General features: G+C 44.3%; 1 protein-coding gene across 50 annotated transcripts in view; it reads left to right on the top strand.

The window, feature by feature from the left end:
- PRRC2C (proline rich coiled-coil 2C) overlaps nt 1-18,548 on the top strand; it is a 69,344-nt gene that overhangs the window by 47,745 nt on the left and 3,051 nt on the right. For 4 of the 50 annotated variants that reach the window (XM_086842383.1, XM_086842374.1, XM_086842375.1 and 1 more), the window contains 11 exons: nt 5,785-5,989; nt 6,827-7,030; nt 7,729-7,841; nt 8,381-8,517; nt 10,460-10,694; nt 11,075-11,182; nt 12,664-12,882; nt 13,661-13,735; nt 14,872-14,975; nt 16,162-16,288; nt 17,261-17,497. In XM_086842383.1, coding sequence (XP_086698509.1) covers nt 5,785-5,989; nt 6,827-7,030; nt 7,729-7,841; nt 8,381-8,517; nt 10,460-10,694; nt 11,075-11,182; nt 12,664-12,882; nt 13,661-13,735; nt 14,872-14,975; nt 16,162-16,288; nt 17,261-17,497 — 1,764 coding nt within the window. Of the gene's footprint in view, nt 1-1,650; nt 1,753-5,784; nt 5,990-6,826; nt 7,031-7,719; nt 7,842-8,380; nt 8,518-10,459; nt 10,695-11,074; nt 11,198-12,663; nt 12,883-13,660; nt 13,736-14,871; nt 14,976-16,161; nt 16,289-17,260; nt 17,498-18,548 lie in introns of all 50 variants that reach the window. The other 46 variants (XM_086842406.1, XM_086842398.1, XM_086842399.1 and 43 more) reach the window with 27 other exon arrangements.

Below are 18,548 nucleotides of genomic sequence, written 5' to 3'. Positions count from 1 at the left end.
CACCAAATAGTGCCTTCAGTGAACAAGTCCAAAGGGTTCCTTTCATGTGAACTAGCTGGGCTTTTTCCAGTAATCTTACTCTGAAGGACATTTGGTTTGATGAGCACCTGCTCTGGAATTCTTCAGGTATTTTCTTGTCTTTTGAACAATCACAGTGAGCTAAAGAGCACAGAAAATGGAGATGTTTATAGGGACAATTCTAAAAAAAGCAAAGATAGGCATAATGAGGGAGCGTGTTCTTGGCAGCAGTTGGGACTTGAGCCTGGTACCAGCAGCAAAGCTCTGTAGGCTGAGTTTGAAGAAAGGCTCTTACAAACAAAGGAGTTTTGAACTGTAGCCTGAAATCACAGCAACTGCATGCAAAGGGAGCAGCTGAATGGTTGTGAGAGCAGACAGCAGGCTTCCAGGTGTTCAGTTGCTATGGAGATGAGATGTTTGCAGCCCTCAAAGGCAGTGCAGTGATCCTGACCCGTGAGCGTGGCATAGCGATTGAGAGCACCAGCTGGGTTGTGACTCGCAGCAAAACCAAGTTTGTCTTGAGCCTGCTGGGGCAGCAGGGAGCTTGGATCTTGTGATTCTTGTTGTTTGAGTAACAGAATTAGCTCAGGGTTGAGTCACTTGTTGATGGGGGAAGGAAGAATCATACAGTAGGATCTCAGTTTTTTATGAAGATGTCTTGTGAATTCCATCAAAAAATGCTTTTCAGCTTACTGCAGCACCGTTTTGAAGCAGTACTGATTGAACTTCTTACTCTTCTGCTGGCTTTTCTGGTAGTGTTGTGGTTTTTGACTTTGGTGGTTAGAGTGGAAGACTGAATTCTTTTGTGTTAATGATGTCCAATCCTTGTGGATGTTGGAGTTGGAATTTCTAACACAGCAATTAGGGGTTCCTGGCCACAAAGGATCTGTGCCATCCCCTGCTTCAGAGCTTCAGGATCTGTCTTTTGGATTAGCCTTATCTCATCCAGTGAAAGTCCATTAGCTATGCTGTGAGTAGAGAAAGGAATAGTTAGGAGTGACAGACTGGACACTGCAGTATTTTTTATTCATTTCCTTTAAAACTTCTAGGAAATCCATTGGAGTTTTCATAGGCAAAGACAGCAGTAGCATTATGTCAGGTTTATTTCCCCAAGTACCACATCATTCATCTTTTGAAAGAGAAAATAACTGATTTCAATTATTGGATGGCAAATCTGTTACAGTTTGTTTCATGGTCCTGTGATTTTGCAGCTCTACAAAAGCTTCCTCTTTTCAGAAACTGCATCTCAGAACTCAAGGTCACAAAGCCCAGTGTACTGTATTGGTACAAAAAGGGACAAACCTGGCTTGGGAAGAATTTTTGCTTATCAGTAAACTGAAATGGTACTTGAAATTAAATCCCCAAACAACAGACAATTGGTGTTTGTTTATGCAGAGGACATGGACACCTTAAAACCTTAATCTTCAGCCTCTTAGAGGGATGAGAAGCATCTTGGCACCTGCTGAGTGGCCTTTCCTTGCCTACCAAATTTTCACCTTATTTTATCAGTCTCCCTGCCAAATGCTCAAGCCTTGAAGAAATTGTAGCTCACTTGATAAAGCTTGAGCTTTGCTTTCTGGGGCTTTTCTAGTAGACGTAGTTAGAATGTGATGTGTGTTGCCTGCCTTTCAGGTGCCCCTGCCCCACACCCTTCCCCTCCCTAGGAGGGAGACTTTACAGCAGAGCTCCAGCCTAACTCCAGTTTCTCCCGCTACCGTCGACCTCACCCTCAAGGTATGTACCACATCCCTCTAAGGGTCGTTTTCTTGCATGCAGGGGAAAAAAGTTATTGGAGAACTTGCTGGTGAACCTTTTTTTAGAGCCTTCCTTTGTTTCCTCTGCTGAACTGCTTTTGCATATAAATGGATGGCTGAAACACGAGACTCTATCGAAGGATGCATTTAAACCATAAATTTCTAACCCCGTTTTGCATTAACACTTGGCATCTCAACCAATCTTGGCTCCCACTGCCCTGAAAAACCAAGATCCTAGAGTTCTAGCATTGGACCACAGTGCTCATGGCAAACCATCAGAATCTGAGTGAGGTTTTTTGAGTGTTCAGCTTAAAATAAGTTGCCTGGTTTGGTGTAAAGGCTTGAAGGATTTGCTTGATAAAGCCAAGCTTGATTTCTTCTTAGTGCTAAGACTTTGGTGCAGTGCTAATGTGGTTTGGAGCTGGATGGCTGAAGTTTCAGACAGTGACATGTAGATGGTGTGTAGGTGTCTCTGAAAGGCAGATCAGCGAGTCAGAACGTGTTTTGTTGTGTTGTAAATGTTCTGTTTCCTGCTTTCCAGTGCAGAGCAAGTGCAGAGAATATTCTGAGTGCTCTTTTCCCATTTTGTTGGATTTTGGACTGTGTGCATTGTATAACTCACTAACACAGAGTTGGGCTCTAGCTTTGCTACTGTATTTTTAGAAGTTGTTGGGTTTTTTTCTTCTTTTGGTGTCCTAGATCTGCTTTGTGATTGTGACTGGGCCAGTAGAAGTGTTGTTGCTGCTTCTGGTATTAAGGAATAGTGGTGTCTTAAACTTCAGTTTGTCTAAGTTTTTAAAAGAAGAAATGAAACTTGAGATTTGATGCAGAACTAAAGCTTTGGAGGAAGTTGCTTGTCAATCCCAGTGAGACTTGTCTCACTGACGTGGTTTGAGAGCTGCTTGCTTGTGTTCTCTACAGATGAGAAATACTCATTTTCTCTTGTTGAATCTCTGCTTTTCTTTTGTTAACACTTTATTCCCTAAAAATACATAACACCTCTTTCAAGCAGTAGACCTGCAGAAGTGGGGAGAGCACTGTGGAGGGACAAGCAGTTTAAAAAAACACCTGGTTTTCTGCTGCATTCTTGTGTAATGAGTTATCCTAATGTGACTTTCTGGCGTCTGAAAATGTTGTTCTGAAATAATCTCTGACAGTTTGGCAGCTGGAGAAGGAATCCCGTGCCATACAGGTAGGGCTGTTACCTCCAAGTGTGGGACACTTCCCAGATACAGAGCAAACTGTGGTGTCTGTCTCATTCATCCTGCATTTCTTTTCCTGCTCTTGTGGTGTCAGTGATTTCTCAGGGGATGGTAGATTTTGGATGTGTGGTAACAAAATAGGGGCAAAGTTCCATGTTTTGAGGCTACCTTGAAGAACCCTCTGATGGAAATCTGGATGGAAAGCTATTTGGAAACAGCTTTGTCCCTGATTTCTTTATTCCAACCACTGGAGCTCTACCTCCTTTTCAGAAATGCAGAAGGCAGGAGGTTTGTTCTGAAGCACACACTGAGACTGTCACTGTCACAGCAGGCCTTCTGGTCCAGGCACAGCTCTGTTCTTCATCATCCTCTTCAATAGAACCCTTGCATCTTTCAAAAGATCCTTTTGGAGCAGGAGAGAGGAAAGCATTTCCTTCATTTTCTTAAAAGAACAAAACGTCCAGGTTCTGCCCGCATAAAGGATTAATCCTCGCACCTCCTCTTCCCTCCATCCCCTGTCACAGAAACCTCTCTGTGGAGAGACTTGTGGGGAGCTTGGCCACAATTTCTGCCACTGATTGGCATCATTCTTTGATGGAGGTACAAGGTGCTCCTATGGGAAGCCTTGTTGAGATCTTGTTTCCTTGGAGTAACTTTGTTAAAGAGGCCTTTACTCAGTCTTCCTCTTCAGGACTCTGCTCACGGGGCTGTTGTAGGAAAGGAGCTGAGCAGAAGAAAGTCCAAAGCAATCTCAAACTGAGCTGCTTGGCCCTCTTCATGTCCAAGGTTTCATCTAAAATTCCTCTGTAGGCATCTGGTCCAGAATCTGACACATTTGGACTTTCTTTCTCTAACCAGTGAGACTTTGGTGTATTTATTTAAGGAAAGACACATTGGGGTTTGTCTCCAGTGGAGGTTTTGGGTAATATGGGCAGGGCTGTTACTGCAGTGTGAAGGCCCCATTGGGTCAGTGCTGAAAAGAAGCCACAAGCAGCCATGATCTCCATGTACCCTCCTTTCCCCCCTAACTCAGCAGTGGAACTTCGGCACTGTCCTGTCTCACTTAATTCAGAGCTTCTTATTCCTCTGTATCTGGTCTGTAGATGGTGCTGCACAGGCATTCCTAGAGTATCAATCTCTCTTGCATCTTTTTTTTCCTAGCTCATCAAAGTTAGAGGTTGCTAAGAAGCTTTCCAAAAGCAAAGATGTTTTCCAAAAGAAAACTTCAGGGCTCTGTCACATGCCCTAGATGTGACAAAACACAGTGTGTAGCTTTTTTTAGCAATAGTTTCTCCAGGACATCATGAAACCCAGTGAACATAGAACCTTCTACACCTTCTCTAGTCTGATAGTCACAGGTACTCACTTTCTCTCAATGCCACTGCAATACACATAAGCAAAATAAAATTTCCAGCACATTAGTGATGAATGAAGTTTGCCTTGTCTGTAAGAATCAGAACCAGTTTAGAGGAAAATGTTGTGGAGAGGAAACAGAATGATTGCTGGGGAAGATGATCTCAAAAATGAAGATAGGTGACTTGCCCCCAGAGGACTTAAAGTGTAACTTAAGTTTCCCTCCTCCCCCTTTATTCTCTTCAGGAATCCAGAACCTAATTTTCCACATGGGTGTGTATTGATCACCTGTGACCCGCTTCTTTTGATAATTGTTCTATTTTTTTATCACTTCTGATAAATAGACAAATCTAGACCAATAACCTAAGCCATGTTTGATCTGTGCAGAGTGCCTAACTCATGTAAAGCAGGGCAGGTTGACAGATGTGGCTTTGAGAGACTGCAGGTCCCAGCTAGGGGGGCTCTCTTGAGCGAGCAGAGAGGGCAGATGTGTGGTGAGTATGTATTTACCCCTTAATATCCACCACTAAAGAGCACCTGACCTCCAGAAACCTACAGTGAGCAGCTTCAGCTCTGCTAGCAAAACTTGTGTTTCCACTGGAGACAGCTGAAGGTTGTGCAGAAGTCCATGGTACATGTTTGAGCTTTTAAATTAGTGAGTGTAGTCTAAACATTAATGTTTCCTGTTCACTGAACCCTCAGAAGTCTCTCAATTTAGATTTCGCATTGCGTGTCTAATGTAGCAAGAATTAGATTTTATTGGCTGCAGTAAAACAATGGTTGTTTCCACTTCTGGTGGAAGGTAACTGTGTCTATAATATTTGAAGTTTCATCTCCCTTGCTGTGCAAGACATAAGCTCATAATTACAGAAATAGAGGAGCATGGAGCATTTTTAGTTTTAACATAAAGCAACACACACAAGCTTTGTCAGCTTGTGGGTTGCTTCTTGAGCAACAATTGCTTTGGAAATCTAAACTTGACTGCTGTCATGTTCACTGAAGTGTGCAGTAGATATCTTTGGTGGTCACTCAAGGTGGATGATTGACCAAGAAATCAAGGGGCTGCTACATTTGAATGGCCCAAGTAACTTGGAAGTAAAGGACTTGATGGAAATATTTAGAGGGGGGGTTTTCCCTTTCTTTTGCTCACTGTGTCTTTGCTCTTCATGTCAAACAAAACCAAGCCAAATTAGTGTGAGTGAATTCTCTTTTGAGCATTGGATGGTATGATGATGAACTGTGCACATGTGCAGTTGGAACAGATGAGCAGCTCCAACTTCAGGCTGTTTGCTTTTTGCATGAACAGAGTTGCACGATTACAGCGACTTCCAAAAGAGGCTCGCATGAAGCCCAAATTGCCTTTTGACTAAAAAAAAAAAAAAACCTATTAAAAGAGGAAGGAGGACTGCTTGAAACTTCCTAATAGATGAGGAATTTTTTTTTTTTCTTTTAAATAGATGGAGTCTGCACGCAAAGCATGGGAGAATTCCCCAAACATGGGGGAGAAGAGTTCACCGGTGACCTCAGCAGCGTCTCCCATTGCTGGTGGCAGCAGCAGCAGCAGCAACACTGGGCCAAGCAGTGGCACTTACAGCTCTTTCTCAAGTGCATCCATGCCTCCTATTCCTGTGGCCTCAGTTACCCCCACAACATCCCTCTCAGGTACCAGATGTCCAGGCTCTGTAGTGTTGTGTTGTTCCTTGCTTATGTTTTTTGAGGGATTGGATTCCCTTTGGAGTTGTTTAATGGAAAGTTAACAAAAGGCTCCTGCTAGAAATGGAATTTCAGATCTGAACAGCAGTTTCCCAAATAATCTGTTAGCTGACTTCACCTGTTTCACTTCATTCAGCTGAAAATAGTACTAAAATGTCTCTCTGCCTAAGCTACTTGCATGGGCTTGAAAGAGGAGGTAAACTTCTCTTGTCTGCCTTACTGGTTTTTTTCAGCCAAATGTTTGTTTTGCCTTACTGGTTTTGTTCAGCCAAGTGGAGGCAAGTGCACAGATTTTGTGGAAGAGGATAATTCTGATGTCCAGCTAAGTTTTACTTCCATTTGTGCTCTTGCTTTTTAAGTTAAAGCTTCAAAAACTCATACCAAAACCTGTTTGCAAAAGGCAGAGCAAATGCCCAGCTGCCCTTTCTTGGCAGCAAACAAAAGATGCTGTATCTGGTTAAATCTTCGTGCCTTGGAATATTAAAATATACCTCCATGAGAGGCACAGCCACTGTGGGTTGCAGTGTTTTGTTGTACAGCTGACCAGGCTGCCTCCTTCAGTACTTCTGTGTGCTCCTGTGCCCAAGAAGGGAGATGTATCAGGGCTGCAGCACTTCCCACAGTGAACTCAGCAGAACTGGCTCCATGTTTTTCTTGTGCTGGTGGAAACAGCTGCATTAGGTTTCAGGTTTTTTTGCCAGTTGTGGCTGTGCTTACAGAGCTGTCCCAAAACTTTGACCTCTGAATGATGAGACTTTGATGCATCCTTTGCTTCTCTCCTCCTAGGAGCTGGAACATACACAACCTCTTCGCTGAGTACGAAAACTGCAAGCACCTCAGACCCTCCTAATATCTGCAAAGTGAAACCCCAGCAGCTGCAGACAAGCAGCCTGGCTTCTGCCAGCCACTTCTCCCAGCTGAGCTGCATGCCATCCCTCATTGCCCAGCAGCAGCAAAGTCCCCAAGTCTACGTGTCTCAGTCTGCAGCAGGTAATGGTGTTTGTGGCTCAGAAGCAACACATCTGCTTTTTTTTTTTGAATTTTGAAGCTAGGGAGTTGAATTTGGTTTTGGTTTTTCTCTGCAGTAAAGACAGAATGATTAAGAGTGTTCTGTACTCAGACACTCACTAATTGTCTTACTCTAAATCTGCAGTGCTTTATCAGGAAGTACAAAGGTAGTGCTGTGATGAAGAAAGTAAGATTGAGTCTCCTAATGTACCATTTTTCTGTTGCAGAATTGTAAATTGCTATTTAAGACCAGGAGTGATTTAGTTTTAATTTCTTTCTTAAAATGCTGTTAGTAGTTGAGAGTTGTGACATTTTTTCTTTAAGGGAAATCCTACATCTAGTTAACAATCTATTTAAATTCCATGACAGTATAACAAGTTCTTAACCTTCCTTCACCCAAATGCCTTTTTTGGCCAGAATCTTGTTCATCCTCCAAAATTGTCTGGGTTTAATGATACCTGTGCAAGACTGATAGATTCTGGGGGTGAATTGGAAAAGATACCAGAGCTTTTGAAGCACCCAGCTCTCCAGTGCTGCTCCTTCTCCCAGGCTCTCTGGTAGCTGTTACACTGGGAAGGACTGACAGTAGCTGCATCTTTAACTCTTGATGAAAACCTTTCTAGCAGGGAGGTGGTGGGAATCAGGTACTAATTTGTATTGCTCTTCCTGAGGTACTACAGCTCAAATCCCAGCATTTTATATGGACACAAGTCACCTCTTCAATACCCAGCACGCACGTTTGGCACCACCTTCTCTGGCCCAACAGCAAGGCTTTCAGCCAGGGCTTTCTCAGGTATTTGGGGATTCCTAATTCTTTTTCTTACCCCCTCCATATCCATATTGCCTTTAAAGTTTTGCTAATGATCTGTTGGGGGCAGGGGAGAGTGAGACTCAAGACTGCAAAAAATGAGGCCATGCCAGCCCTTGCTGTGTGTTCTGGTGCATGCAGGCAGTATTTGATTGTTGGCCATGAAAGTTGAGAGAGTAAGTTCCCACTCACAAATATATGGGAAAGTTCATGTTCCTGGGAGATGCTTCTATGGCCATGTGAGTTGAGTGCAGGCTTACTTCAACTGATGTCCTACAGAATTATATGCAATCTAAAGCTGTTGTTTTATATGCAGATCTGAATATTTCACTCAGTTTCTGCTGATTGGTTGTGAGGAAAAGTATAAAATGCAACTAGAAAGTAATTTTCATGAGGGCGGCAATACTAGCTCTGTATGCAGCCTTGGGATTTGACATTCTTATTTACTTTTCATAATGCTACACAAATCCTGGCACACATTCAGCTGTAGCTTTTCTTACTTAATTTTAATGTTTTTTATGCAGCCTGCTTCAGTTCAGCAGATCCCCATCCCCATCTATGCACCTCTGCAAGGACAGCATCAAGCTCAGCTGAGTTTAGGAGCAGCACCAGCTGTTTCACAAGCCCAAGAGTTGTTTAATTCCTCCTTACAACCTTACAGGTAGGTAGCATATGCAAATTTCTTTGGGGTTTTAGTTGTCAGAATTACTGAATTTGGTTCCCTGCAAACTTGTTTTGTGCTCCATAGCTGCCTCATCTTCCTGTCTTCCCCAAAAACTCTTCTGTCTGAGAACTCTGTATGCAGATTGTCTACCTTGTACAGATGTGGTTGTGAAATTAGGGCTTAAAAACGATGCATGATAGTTACATCTTGAGGAAACAGGGCTAAAGAGCTGAAAGCATCAGTCTGTCATACTAAGATAACAGAAAGTGTCTGTCCCTTTAGTTCAGCAATTTGTTTTTCCTAATCAAACCAACACTGGAGACTTGAAACACTGTGAAGTTGCAGTTTGAACTCGTAGGTGGTAGAAAACCTCATTGCAGATGTGTGAGGGGCTGCATGGTATATTCTAGAATGTTTTCTGTTGGCTGCAAAAGGTAACAGCAAGTAAGACCAGTATCTGCAGTGGCACTGGTAGCCAGACAAACCTTCCACCGACAGCCTTTCAAAGCTTCCTTGCATTTCCTGTCAAAACTGCTTCACAGCAGCATAATTCTGACAAATGTTGTTAGTTCCACTTTGAGAAAGCTGCTTTGGAGTTTAATTAGAGGGTTTTGCATGGGCTGTAGTTAAACCTGCTTGTTGCAGTGTAAAAGGCTGAGGCCACAGAAGGTTTAATTAACTGCATTTGTATCCTGACTTTGTAGCTTGGCTGACTTTGTGGGACCAAATATTGCTTGTCCTGCTACAGCTGACAAAAGCTGTTGCAAACAGTTGGCTAATTGCAGAAACACAATCAGGCTGGCATGTGGTGCAGATTAAATAAATCTGATCACACACAAACGTGGCATTAAAGGAGTTGTAGCACTGTGAGTGCTTCTCCCACATAGAAATTGTGCAGAGGAGGATAAGCTTGGAGATGTACAGGTTGCTGGTTTAAAACATTTCAAGCAAAAGTTAAAAGTGAGCTAAAATAAAAACTGGTGACAAGAATTTTGGCTCCATTGAAGCCAGTCCTCTGCATGCAATCTGGAAGAGTTTTTCCAGTGCTAAGAGGATGGCTGTACCAGTGTTTTGCAGTGAAGAAAGGGTGTGCAGAGCAAAGCTCACCCAGGTGTGGGCACAAGCAGACCCCACCACACCAGCAGAGGAACAGGAGCAGTGCTGTGCTCAGACACAGCCAGCAGCAGGTGAAGGAAAAGGTGTTTTCACATCAAAAACACTCTCCTCTGACCTCAAAAGCTTCCAGAGGAGCATTTCTCTAAAAACTCTTGATTCTTCAGGCTGGAGGTGGCTACTCACCAAGTTCCTACTGGCAATGTTCAGATAAATTCTTCTGATGGACTAAACCTGTCTGTGGTGCTTTGCTGGCTTGGGTCTTCTTTAAACAAACTGCACCTGCTCCATGCTGCTGACAAAGGAATTGAATATCTGGTTACAGTTAAAGGCTGTGAGGTCTTTTGAAACCAAAACATTCATTTGGAAGCTACCATGGTCAGCATCCAGTGGTTTAAGCTGGATTAGAAGTTGGACTGTGGAGCTCTGTGGAGTCAAGAGAACACAGCAGTTCAGTTAATGACTAAGTGAGGCTACTCACACTTGCTTTCCCATCCTGCCTTGTAGCACAGGAGCCAAGAACTGGCAGCTTTTCCATGTCACAGTTAAGTTATCCAAGAATTGTTGCATGAACATCTAAAGCTAATTGTGATTGAAGATTTTAGTAAGAAGCCTCATTGTTTGGTCCTGTGGCCTTTAGTAGCAGCTGTTATTTTGTTGTGTGCAGTGTAAATTGAAAAAAAAATCTGCCTTTCTCAGGTGAAAATGTGTTCAATAGAGCTGGGCATCCTAATTCTGTTTATAAATAAAAGCTGTGCTCTTCGTTTCTGGTGGCTCATTGTTGAGCTCTGTCAGAATTTTTATGAAGGACTTGAATCTCTTGCAGATCCCAGCAAGCTTTTATGCAGAGTGGTTTGTCTCAGCCATCACCAGTGGTTCTGTCTGGCACAGCCTTACACAACTTCCCAGCAGTGCAACACCAGGAGCTGGCTAAGGCACAGTCCAGCCTGGCATTCCAGCAGACTTCCAACACCCAGCCTATCCCAATCCTGTACGAGCATCAGCTGGGGCAGGCTTCAGGGCTGGGAGGCTCTCAGCTGATTGACACACACATCCTGCAGGTAGGAAATGCAAACCTTCTGCACTGGGCTGACACAGGAAATCGAGTCTGGCCCAACTTGGGTGGCAGGAAACTTCAGACACTTGGAGGAGAGTGTTCTTTTAATTTAATTAATGTACATTAGCTTAATCTCTGAATTGAGGCTTGTTCCCCAAATTACAGGGCTCCTTGTGCTTCTGTCATTAATTAGAGCTTCAGGTTTAATTTCTCTTAATTGTGATAAAGGGCTGTTCCAGCACCTGCATAATGAGAGTTTATCACAAAGTGAAACCTTCCCACTTGTCAGCTTCCCGTGCTGGGGTTTCTCCTGCACTGGTTGATGCACCACAGAACTGCTCTCCTAAATGCTCCTAACGGGATGGTGTCTCCTGCTTTTCCTAGGCCAGAGCTACGCTCACTCAGGCTTCAAATCTCTACTCTGGGCAAGTTCAGCAGCCTGGCCAGAGCAATTTCTACAACACTGCACAGTCTCCCAGTGCTCTCCAGCAGGTAAACCATGGCATGGTAAATTTCCTACATTGTATTCTTCCTAAAAGCATGTCGTGGTTGGTGGTGTCTGTGGGGTGGGAATAGGGAGAAGGGCTGAGACAACCTTTAATTCTTCCAGAATACAAATGGAATGTTAATATAATAGTGAAGGAGGGCTACAGCATCAGCACTGCACAAATTGAATGGCTCAGAAGTTGGATGGCCTGCAGTTCATGTTGATCATTTATCCCTGGCATCCTTGTCTTGAATAGCTCATCTTTCAGTATGGATAATTATTTAATGGGCACAGTGCTGTTGCTAATTGATTGAGGCACATGATGCCTTTATAGGAAGCAGCTATCAGGAGTGGTGGAGAGAGACAGGGGCAAACTCCAGCTCCTTAGTGCAGCCTAATTGTTAATACCAGTTCCCACTGAGCTGGAACCCAGGAGTGCTCACAGAAAATAACTGAGAAGTCAGCAGATAACTCCACTGATCTGAAGGTTTTTTCATTCTTTTGTGAAAGAACTGCTAAATTGCTCTGTGCAAGCATTCTGACATATTTGCAGGATACTGTCTACTGGTTTCCATCTTCTGGTTTGGTTTTTTTTGTTGAAATGGCTTCTAAGAAAAAGCTTGTGATGGATTGAGTTTCTATAATAGCCTACCTCATATGTAGGAAAAGTTGCCAAGACAGAGATCTAGAAAGTTGTGAGAGATTGGATGTTGTCTGTTGGAAATCTAGCACAGTTTCAAGGACCTTTTAGAGGAGTTGGTACTTTCATTGTGTTCAGTTCTGGCTGTTTCTCTGATTTTAATCTGTTACCCTTCAGAGCAGAATCCTAGTAAACCTTTCATATTTGGGATTCCCAGGTCATTCACCTTGTCACACTCAGAATTTGATTTTGCAGGTAGTGGATTGTCAGACCATGCAGTAACTCCTGCCAGTCAGGGCACTGCTGTTGTATTTCCATGTTTATCACTGCCACTCTCTGCTGTTTTCAGCCCACAGCACTCATGGTAAACACAAGTAAGGGACAGGCTGTGTATTTTTGGCATTGTTTTTAAGCTCAAACTGCTGACTGTTGGAGCTCCTGGAAAGTAAAATCTATTTTTCATCTGTGTCCTTTGATGGCTAGAATTATTTGAAATAAACAAATAAGCCAGTCCTGTCCTGTACCTCACCCACAAACTGATTATTTTGTTCTGCTTTTGTTTTCTGAGTTGAATTAAATTTCCCTGTCACACAGTGAAATCATGTTGAATGATGTTGGAGGTAGGAGATCTCATGCTTTTCTGAGAAGCAAAGACCCAAATGCCATTAGAACTGATTATAAAGGCGAACTGAGCAATAAATTTATTTATTTGCTTGCAACTCTCTGGTTAAATGAATGAACTCATTAAGCCATTTGCCTGGTATAAAGCTGAAATAGAGCTAGTAACAAAAGTGACATCATGGCCTTTGTGTCTCTGTTACTGGTGATTTTGTGCTCTCTCTGCAGGTGACAGTACCTTTGCCAGGATCACAGATTTCGCTGCCCAACTTTGGATCCACAGCACAGCCACTGATTGCCCTGCCCCAATCCCTACAGCCACCACTACAGCACACCCCACCACAAGCTCAGGCTCAAAACCTGAGCAGACCTGCCCAAGTGACCCAGCCTTTCAGAGGATTGATCCCAGCAGGAACTCAGCACAGCATGATTGCTGCAACTGGAAAGGTAACAACACTGCCCCAGCTACAGGACAGAAATTAATGTGAAGCACTTTGCTGGTTTTATATAACCAGCACAGCAACTCAGGTTGACTTCTTGCAGCTTAAAAATCTGCCTCAGCTTTAGAAGATAAAAAAGCCAGTCAGGGTTAATGCCTTAGTGACTGGGTCTGTGCATTTAGCTGAGGTTCTGTAGCTAACTTGGTGCTGGTCCATTTGCACTGCAGGAATTCCTGGTTTGACAGTGACAGCATGGACTAGAAGGGGATTTTGTGTAGAAACCATGTGGAAAACGGTGCTGAGGTGTTGGTAGAGCAGCAGGGGAGCAACACAACTCTGGTGGCAGATTCTGGGCCTGCTTGAGTTTGTTGCTTTGCTTCTGGACTCAAACCAGAGCAAGTTGTTTGGGTTCAAGGGTTTCCAGTGTAAAAAGGGGAGTTCAGGGGCTTCAGTGGATTCTGTATCAGCCTTGACCTTAAGCCAGAATTAAATACTGCTGATATTGCTGGGGGTCTGCCTTTCTGAGAAGCACAGCACGGTGCATATTAAGAATATAGCATTGTAAGCAAGACAGGATCTTTCTGTAAGGAAAAAAGAAAAGGCTGGTCTTGCAGCTCAGGAAAACTGAGTGACAGGTCCAGTAATGAAACAACACTAAAATACTACAAGAAACTTAAAAATCATGGGGGGGAATTCTCTCCTCTCCTTTATGTGAAGCTGCTAAGGTAATTGCTAATGAGGGGATGTGTGGAGCTGGCTTCCAATCACAAGGTCTCTTGTCTTAGATGGAATCCCAGCTTTACAGGCACCGGGGATTTTCGGATAGTGTGCAGCACTCGGGAGTTGCAGTCCGCTTCCAGGTGAGCAGTGGGTGACACCCTGCACGTGGACACAGCTCACTGGCACAACAGCAAGGTCCTCCCACCTCAGGGACTGATCTACCCCTGCATCTGCAATCCCTGCAGCTTCTGGCCTAGATTTTGGGGTGGTTTTGAATATAAAATAACCCCACAGTCACGGTGATTTACAGCTGCCGTAAGAAAAAGTCTCGGGGGTTAATTCCACATCTTGGACAGTAAAGGGCAACCAGAATTTCAGACAGGCTAGATGAAGTTTACATCTCCTCACCCCCAGAGTGTGCACAGTGATTTTTTTCAGCTTTCCAGCTTCATGGGATCTGGCTAAATCTTTCCAGCTTTGCATTTGTTAGGAGCCCGTTCTGCAAGCAGCAGCGTGTTTCTTGCTGCAGTTGTCACTGGAAAATGATTGCTCATTTCAGCAAAAAATGAGGGAAGAGCTGCAGTGGGATGCTGGCCTTAGATGACTTTCCTGCCCTGCTCTAAGATTCCTCTCATGTTCCTGCTAAAGAAAGTCAACTTAAAACAGCCTCTCTCTTTTAAGTGATTTATTGTTGCTGTTACGCTTCATGGCCATGTGTGGAAATGCACTTTCCAAAGATCAGTTTATTCTGTTGAGTGTATCTGCAAAATAACATTCAAGAGTCATTGCTCCAGTTAGTCTGGAGATGATTTTGCATGAATGACAGCTCCATTTTTGCTGTGCTTTGGGTTTATTTTTATAGACCTGGACTGTTTGGTGGTATTCTTCTTCTCAGCGTTTTTCAGGATTATTTCAAAATATTTTCATGTGGTACTTGAGATGGGAGTCTTGGATAAGGAGATCTCAACTCCAAAACATATCTTTTTTTTTTTTTTTAGGGCCAAATAGATGAAATGACTCTCAAACCCCCTGTCATTATGCAGGAGGAGCGAGTTAGAAAGCCAATATACCATTGCTTCAAGTGCCAGATAGGGCAGGAAAATTGTACACAGAGGTGCTTGTGGTGCTGGGCCTGTCCTAATTATAAGAGGCTGTTCTGCAGTCAGGCTTTCATCTCCACTTAAGTGACCTCTTTTCATTGAGGTAAGCTAACAGCTGCTTAGCAAATGTAGTTTTTTTCATTAGAATTAACATGTCCAATTGCTATGTTTTTCAGATATCAGAAATGGACCTGAAGGCCTTTGGAGGTGGCATTGATGTTAAACCTGGAACCCCACCAGTTACTGGCAGGAGTACTACCCCAACCTCCAGTCCCTTCCGGTAAATCTCCCTTAAGCTCAAAATTCCTTAAAACCAGAGCTAGAAAATGAACCAAGTCATGCATGAGCAGCCTGTTCTGGGAGGTAGGAGGTGAGGGGCCACTGATACACGAGACAGTGCTTAATCTGAGCTCATGAGCAACATTCCAGTAGGTCATCACATCTGCTGTAGTTAAACAGAAGGAAATAGCTGTGAAATAAAAGGTGAAAAGCGCTTTTTTGGGTAAATGAAACGAAATGAGAAGTGGCAGGGAAAATGAGGTTTGGGATAAAACTGCAAGAGAGTTTATCTGAATTGTGGGGTTGGAAGTGAAAAACACAGGCTTAGACAGCAGTTGTGGCAACAGTTCTGTTAGAGGAGTAAGTGTTGCTGCAAGGTCTGTAAGCTGTTCACAAGTGAAATTAGTAAACAAAACAGACTCCTTTAAGCTTACAAAACACTGGTGTGTGGAGCTGAGCTGGTGTTCCTGCCACTGGTGCCCCTCTGCACATGAGCTCTCTGCAAGGCAAGCTCTGTTTCCTAAAGAAGGCTGTTCACTCTTCTTTTTCTGTTCACTCTTTTCTCTCTGAGGGCTGTTTGCTGCCCTTCTCCCAGATAACCACTCAAGCTTCATGTAATTCATGATGATTCAACACCTTGGGAGTTTCAGTGGAGGGTCACGTTCTTAGCCAGATAAAACAGGGAGAGCATTTTCTGTGAATTCCTGAAACCTGTCCAAGTGCATTTTGAAACATTTGACAAGAGGTCAGAGTAGAAGCAGCTGCATGTTCACTGCCTGTTGTGACAAGCTCTGAACTTGCCATGACAGAGCAAAGAGTGGCTGCAGAGGAGCAGGACTGAACATGAGATAGCAGGGATGGAAACTACATCTAACATCACAAACATCACAAATCTAACATCAGTGTTTGTGTCATGAGTACTTGAGGGGAAGAGCTCTTCCATACAGACATGCTCTGGAATCTCTTCATAGCCTAAATATTTCTGATTCTGCTTTCTCTTTGAATTCTGAAGTTCTGAGGTTTTTTTGTACATAGAAGCTTCTCTACAGAAAAAGTTTCACATCAGCTTTTCCAGGAGATTCAGTCTTCCTCCCCTCTAGTGCTGAATTTCTAGTTAAGTTGTAACTAAGGGCAGAAACATCCTGTGAATGAAAGCAGTTGATTTTAACTGGAGTTCTTTCCTTTAGGGCCAGTTCTACCAGTCCTAACAATCAGTCCAATAAAATGAACAGCATTGTCTACCAGAAGCAGTTCCAGTCAGCAGCTGCAGCTGTGAGAATGACACAGCCCTTTCCTGCACAATTTGCACCACAGGTAGGTGATGGGTGGCTTCCTACAAACAGATTTGTTCCTCTGTGTGACCTGGTGGCTCTGACTCGACTGTGTCTCCTCAGGTTTTATCATGGGGAGATACAAAATGGAATCCTTAAAATGAAATGGCGTAAGAAACCCGATTTCAAGATCAAAGCAAAAAAAAAAAATTACCTCTCTGATCTTGCTTACAAGCAGTGCTGATTTTGTGGTGTTTAATTTTGAGGTCTGTGCACACTGAGGAATTCAATACAAGCTGTGAATGATGTAGAACAGACGGTGTTGTGGCTTCCCCAGGCAGCTGGAAAGTCCTGCAGAATCAGGTCCTTTGCTTGGGGAAAGGGAGAAGCTTCGTGTCTCAGAAGGGTCCCAGTGCACATTTGACACAAGACAAAGCAGATTTGCAGCTCTGAGGTGTCGAAGGAGCAGTTCAGGTTGGAAAGGATCTCTGAGGTCACCCAGTCCCATACAAGGCAGGGCTGGTGGCAGAGGGGCTGATTTGCTTTGGCATTCCAGGGAGCACAGCTTACAAGGGTGGTGCATCTGCTGCAGGTGACTGGAGCCAGGCTGCTAGGGAAGTGTAGCCTCTCTAAAAGTGTATTTCAGACAGAAAGGATATTTCTGTCTTCCTTTTAGCATTTGGAGCGTTTGACTGCGGGGCTTGAGATTTGATTTCTGGATTGGCACTGGCAGAAACTTCCTCACCTTGCTGGGGCTGCCTTTCACCAGTGACTGCTCCAGTGCCTGGTGAGGGTCTTCTCCCTGGTCACAAGCTGGGTTGAAGTTGTTGGTGCTGCTTTCAGGCACAGCAGCTCTGCAGGGCTGTTTTGCTCTTGCAGTTCAAACCTGTTTTCTTGACATTCCTTTCATAGCAGAGTAGCAACTTTTTCCCCTTTAAGATAATGCCAACGTGCAATCGAGTTGGCAATTTTCTAATTGAGAAATGTCTCTTTTTGTTGTTTTTCCCCCACTTAGATCCTCTCTCAGCCTAACCTGCTCCCTCCATTGGTAAGAGCCCCATTTACTAACACCTTCCCAGCGCCTGTTCAGAGGCTGCCGGTAGTTCTGCATAGTCAGATGCCGTCTCAGATGAGCACAGGCCTTATGAGCCACCCTCAGTTACCACGTGTGGCCAGAGGTCCTTGTGGATCAGTACCTGGAGCCAGAGGCACTCAGGCCCAGGCTGCGCTGAAGGCTGAACGAGACGTGAAGGTCAGTATGTGAACAGCAGTGCTGTTACCAGCAGTTCAGTCTGACAGCTCCCAGGGCAGGGATGTGTCTGCAAAGTCACAGCTTCAGAAAGTGCCTCTGGACCCCAAGCCAGCAGCCAGGCTCTTAACAGCTGAACACAGAGCTTCTCTGAGCCCTGGTGCTTTTTAATAAGAATTTTAGACTAAAATACTTATAGGGAGCTTCCTGTCTCAAGTGGTCTTGTGGTCAGCAGCTGTGGAGCTGCCACTGCTGTCCAAGGCAGTGTGAGGTGTCAGGAGCCTGGTTATCTTGGAGCAGTGAAGCTGCACACCTGGCTGTTAGCTGTCCTGTCACCCCCAGCTCCTCCTGTTCCAGCCAGCCTCACTCCCTGGGGCCTCTGGAGAGTCCTTTCCCTGTGGTTTGAAGTGCCTCTGGTGAATTCTCTGTGCTAGAATGGTGCACTCCCCAGGGGAGGGGGCTGCATTTCAGTAGCAGGTGATGACAGTCACCATAACTTGTTACAGCACTTTGGGACCCTTCAGTTTGAGGTAAACTTTTCTTCCAAGGCTAGACTGCAGTGTGGGACATCTGTGTAGGGACCCTGCTGGACACTGAGCCTGTTTGCTGCTTGAGTAGATGGTGCTGAGGGGCTCCTTCATGTGCTGCCACTCCTGGGACGTGTGCACTAAGGTGTCAGAGCAGGAGGGTGTTGTTGTGGCTCTGCATGACCAGGGGAGGACTGATTTCAGTTCCACGAGGTTGGTCCATTTTCCTACCACCAGTTTATGCAGCCTGTCAATGCTTTACCAGGTGGTGCTTAACACACTGTGCTGAGTGTGCTCTGTGGATTGAATGTAGCCAGTCAGAGCAAATGCTAACACAGTTCTGGTGATTTAATCTCCTGCAAACACCGCTCAGAGCAGTGAGAGTTACTCTGTCATGCTTGGTTACTGGTGATCAAGTCATCCAGCATTAATCCCAGGGGATGGCTGAAATTTGGACAAAAGGTTTCAGGTGTCCATCTGGCTCCAGTAAAACCAGGCTGTTGCTGCAGTCCTGCACACCAGAGTTC

The sequence above is a fragment of the Cyanistes caeruleus genome, chromosome 9, assembly GCF_971803275.1.
Source record: "Cyanistes caeruleus chromosome 9, bCyaCae1.hap1.1, whole genome shotgun sequence".
In the NCBI taxonomy this organism is placed as follows: domain Eukaryota; kingdom Metazoa; phylum Chordata; class Aves; order Passeriformes; family Paridae; genus Cyanistes; species Cyanistes caeruleus.
This window is presented reverse-complemented; position numbering and strand designations above follow the sequence as displayed.